General features: G+C 38.3%; 1 protein-coding gene across 1 annotated transcript in view; it reads left to right on the forward strand.

The window, feature by feature from the left end:
* Positions 1-5,398, forward strand: part of EIF4G3 (eukaryotic translation initiation factor 4 gamma, 3) — a 297,458-nt gene that overhangs the window by 167,311 nt on the left and 124,749 nt on the right. The window contains exon 12 of the mRNA XM_011990137.1: positions 2,245-3,084. Within this exon, the coding sequence (XP_011845527.1) occupies positions 2,245-3,084 (840 nt within the window). The remainder of the gene's footprint in view (positions 1-2,244; positions 3,085-5,398) is intronic.

Below are 5,398 nucleotides of genomic sequence, written 5' to 3' on the forward strand. Positions count from 1 at the left end.
CCTCTCCCTCTCTCCCACTCCCACTCTCCCCTTCTCCCCACTTTTCCTTTCCCTTTTTCATTTTGAGACAACATCTTGCTCTATTGCCCAGGTTGGAGTGCAGTGGCATGATCACAGCTTGCTGCAGCCTCATCCTCCTGGGCTCAAACGATCCTTCCATCTTGGCCTCCCGAGTAGCTGGGTCTACAGGTCTGCGCCACCTCACCTGGCTAATCTTTTTATTTTTTGTAGACACAAGGTCTCACTATGTTGCCGAGGCTTATTGCGAATTCCTAGGCTCAAGAGATCCTCCCGTCTCAGCCTCCTAAAGTACTAAGATTACAGACATGAGCCCTCACACCCTGCCCTGTTTTGAAATTTACTGCATCTAGGTTTCAGTCAGTGGTCATAAAGGGTGTTATTCTGATAAGCGTTCACAGTGGCATTATGTAATCTGGGTGACTTATTTAGCAGTTACTCCAGTGAGCTGGAAATTATTTTCATCAAAGATATTTTGATAAATACATGTTTGTATTTATGTATTATGTATGGCGTGTTCCATCTAGAATGAACACACACACGCGCGTGCGCACACACACGCACACAAAATAAACACATGTTTTCCAGAAATACTTTTGTCTGTTGCCCTGTCAACTTAGTCTGAGGGATTTGGCAATGAGAGCCTATTGATTCTATCTCATCACTACAGTAACTAAGAAAAGTCCAATTTTAGAAGCACCAGCTTCTGTGCCTCTAAATAAAAGTATATTTTAAGGCTAATAACTGTCATTACAGTGAATGAATTAATAATATCTTAATGATAGTATTTACTACCTGTTTATCTGACAAACAATGCATATTTGCTTTCACATAATTGCAGTTTATTGTAAAGACTCACTTTCATTGATGCATAAAAAAATTCTGTTGGAGAAAGTAAAGTCTCATTTTAGGTTGTCTTTTAGTAGTGCTTGAAATTTTTATTGTCATTTGATAAACATACTCATGAGTATATGTTTTTCCATGGAGCCTATTTATTGTGCTAAGGAAGCACAAGGCTGGAAGCCAGTGTAAATCTCCTTTGGTTTCCTCCACTTAGGGATGAATCACATATCAATTTACCTGGAATTTATTAATAAAAATGTGGAAATTATTGTTAATTATTGTTCCTTGTATTTTTCTGGTACCCTCATTATGATGACCAGTTTCTTCTCTCTCTCTGTCTCCTTCTCTCTATATATACACAGATGCATTTTTGTATATCAAACTATTTCATACCATGAAATACTAGTACTTTCACACTGTATATATATAGTTTTCTTTTTCATTAGATTTATTTGTGTATTAACTTTGTTTTCGCCTTAATTAATTGTTTTACATGTCAAGACACAAGATAAATTTTGTTATTTTTATTTTGTCTAGAGATGGGGTCTCGTTCGGTCACCCAGGCTGGAGTGCAGCGATGCATTCGTAGCTCACTGCAACCTCAATCTCCTGGGCTCAAGTGATCCTCCCACCTCAGCCTTTTGAGTAGTTGGGATTACAGGCGTGTGCCACCAAGCCCAGCAATTTCCATTTTTATACCTCACATTATTTCTGGTTATATACTTCTGTTGAGAATCGATGGGTAAATTAATTTATAAACTGATTTTTATCAGTTACTGAGAATAGTTTGATTTCACTGATAATAAATTTTATTACATAAAATGTGATGCTTTGCCTTGAATTTTTATACAAGTAATGCTTTTTAAAATAAAAATTACCTCCCCAAACATGAAAATATATAGAATAAAAAATAACATCAGTCCCTTTATAATAATTTAATTTTTAATTGTTTGCCCTTGTACTGTTCTGCCACTATAATATATCCCTGGAAAAAAATTTTTTTAGGGAACAAGAGATGGTAGAAATTAAGGTTTTCCTACCTTAAAGAAAAGCCTCACTCCGAAACCAAGAATGGTTTAGCCTTAGTTTTGATGAGCTTTTCAGTTGTGTTCTTGATATAATTATTTGGTGAATAGATTCCTTCTCTTACTCCAAAGTAGACTTTATGTATTGGATACCAAATAAGTAGTAGGTTTAAGTAACAAAAAAAAGAAAGAAAGAAAGAAAAGAGACAATGTTTTTGGCACACCAGAATAAGTCTAATATATTGGTCCCTATTCTGCTGCCTGTAATTTAGGGTAAGAGATTGAAAGAATTGGCCCAAGGCAATATATAGTCTCTGATCCAAGAATTATTCTTAAAACTTATTTTTTTCTTCCCCAGAGGAGAAGCCAAAACCAGATCCAGTGTTAAAGTCTCCTTCCCCAGTCCTTAGGCTAGTCCTCAGTGGAGAGAAGAAAGAACAAGAAGGCCAGACATCTGAAACTACTGCAATAGTATCCATAGCAGAGCTTCCTCTGCCTCCATCACCTACCACTGTTTCTTCTATTGCTCGAAGTACAATTGCTTCCCCCACCTCTTCTGCTCTCAGTAGCCAACCACTATTCACCACTGCTATAGATGACAGATGTGAACTCTCATCCTCAAGAGAAGACACAGTTCCTGTACCCAGCCTCACATCTTGCACAGAAACATCAGACCCTTTACCAACAAATGAAAATGATGGTGATATATGCAAGAAACCATGTAGTGTAGCACCTAATGATATTCCACTGATTTCTAGTACTACCCTAATTAATGAAATAAATGGAGTTAGTGAAAAATTACCAGCCACGGAGAGCACTGTGGAAATAGTAAAACAGGAAGTATTGCCATTGACTCTTGAATTGGAGATTCTCGAAAATCCCCCAGAAGAAATGAAACTGGAGTGTATCCCAACTCCCATCACCCCTTCCACAGTTCCTTCCTTTCCTCCAACTCCTCCAACTCCTCCAACTTCTCCTCCTCCCACTCCAGTCATTGTTCCTGCTGCCGCCACTACTGTTAGTTCTCCGAGTGCTGCCATCACAGTCCAGAGAGTCCTAGAGGAGGACGAGAGTATAAGAACTTGCCTTAGTGAAGATGCAAAAGAGATTCAAAACAAAATAGAGGTAGAAGCAGATGGGCAAACAGAAGAGATTTTGGATTCTCAAAACTTAAATTCAAGAAGGAGCCCTGTCCCAGGTAAGCCATTCTGCTGTTAGTCTCATGCTTGCTGAACATGAAGAAGAGGCAGTGTTTGAGTTATTTTTTAATTGGCTACTTTCCTTGACTTCCAGAAACATCGAATGAATGCTGAAATTCCTAGTCTGGTTTCTTCAGTGGTGTGTTTGTGTTTTAGTACAACCTGCAAAAGAGTTACTCCATTGTCTAAAAATGCAAATGAGAATTTCCAAATATACAAAATGCCTCCAAGGTATATGTCATGAAACATGTTGGGTTTTATTGTTGTTGTTGTTGCTGTTGCCTCATTCATATGAATCAGTTTCTCAGTGCTTAACTCTGCTGCTTTGGGGCTAGAAAACAATCAAAACCAGGATGGTCTATAGTCCCTAAAACTGTCTTCCCAGAATTTTAAAACCCAGTCAATCCTAAACTTAAAGGAACTCCTCTATGCATGACCTCTTTTTAAATCTTGGATGTAGGACGATAGCAATCAGAACATCAAAGGTTTATAACTATTTTTGAAAATATAATGCTCTTGTTGATTCACTTGCAGGTAAGCTTAATGTTCTCTCACTTTGCCTTTTGAAACCGTTTTATTTTTTGTGTACAGTTTTACCTGGTCAGTAATATCCTTGGAGTATTATAGTCTTCCCAGTTCAAATTATTTGTTTTTAAAGTAGCATCACCTGGGACCTTAGGAGCTAACCATTGGGTTATTGTAAGTTTAATCAAAAGTTATCTAAGGCTTATCAGCTATTCTCAGTTAGCCCTTAGGAATATTGAAGTTTTGGCTTTGAACAATTCAGCACAGCCTATCTTCTTCAACATTGTCCTTTGCTATATAATTTCCTTTCTCTATGCCTGTCAGATTAAGTAATACATATGTAAATTGGGCTTTTTGATAAATGAGTGCTCCTCCAGCAGTTGATTCTTAACATGCAGTGGTAGGTTTTGGTCACCAACGTCCTCAGTATTTTGTCTATTTTGAGGTGTGTAATAAGGAAATTTGACAAACCCAAAAACTGATCCCTACGTTTTAGATGTGGCTTTTCTACCCAGCTTTGTTCTTGAGACAATTTCCTCATCAGTGTCTGTAAGAGGTGTCTAGCCTCTTGGAACTGTAGAAAATCTTGTAGAACAGCATGAGCCAGAGCAGAAAAGAAAACAATGCAAGGCAATTGGAACAGTGAGAAATTTGTCATAAGTCTTTGTAAATTACCTGTTTCTTCAACTGTCTGTCTTCCATTGACATCAGTATTCATAGTGCCATCACAAACAGTGGACCTTCTTCCTTGGTGGAGAGATGACCTTAGACCTTGTTTTGTCAGCTAGAAGAACAACCTTGGGGCCGGGCGTAGCGGATCACGCCTGTAATCCCTGCACTTTGGGAGGCCAAGGTGGGTGGTTTGCCTGAGCTCAGGAGTTCGAGACCAGTCTGGGCAACATGGTGAAACCCCGTCTCCACTGAAATACAAAAAAAAAGCCAGGCGTGGCGGTGTGGGCCTGCATTCCCAGCTACTTGGGAGGCTGAGGCAGGAGAATTGCTTGAATCTGGGAGGCAGAGGTTGCAGTGAGCCAAGATCGTGCCACCGCACTCCAGCCTGGGCAACAGATGGAGACTCCATCTCAAAAAAAAAAAGAGAAAACAACCTTGGTTTTGGTGTGGCTGTAGGTCAATGCCCTCCAAAGAACACCTGTTTGTTGGAGAACAGCAATTTGTTTGACACTTCATTGTTCATTTTCATTTGCAGTGATATGATAGTTACAAAAATGAGAGAAACTAATGAACAAAAAAGTTTTTAAAATGTAAAAACAAAAACAAGACAATCATAGGAAATATAAGTTGAAGATACAAACCGTACCTCAGAATTGAAGTAAGTGTAAAGTGAAAAGACCATGCATCAAAATCGTACTTCACTCATTTCTGACATTTATGCTTTTTTAAAAATCAGTTTGCCACTTAGATGGCCTGATATTGCAAGACAGTGCCCAGGGATGGATGGGCAAACAGACTTTTGGTTTAAATAATGTTCATACCATGGTACATTTGTTTGAAATGCAGATCCTCTCAATATTAGTATTGTGATCACCAGCACCTTAATCAAAGAGTATAGATTCTTCAGTGGTAATCCAGAGAGCACTTAGAAAAGAAAGAACTGTTGTTTTCATGACTTGGAGTGACATAGAGGTTTGTGATGTTGGGAGGTAAAGTTTCTTGGCATTTTTCTAGTCTCATGATTTTTTAACCTATGTGTTTAAGGGAACTACAAGTTTTATAATTTCCTTTTACATCTTAATTGTCTTAATAGTCTTCGAAATCCAACAGTAAATG

This window comes from Mandrillus leucophaeus, unplaced genomic scaffold, assembly GCF_000951045.1.
Source record: "Mandrillus leucophaeus isolate KB7577 unplaced genomic scaffold, Mleu.le_1.0 Scaffold370, whole genome shotgun sequence".
In the NCBI taxonomy this organism is placed as follows: Eukaryota; Metazoa; Chordata; class Mammalia; order Primates; family Cercopithecidae; genus Mandrillus; species Mandrillus leucophaeus.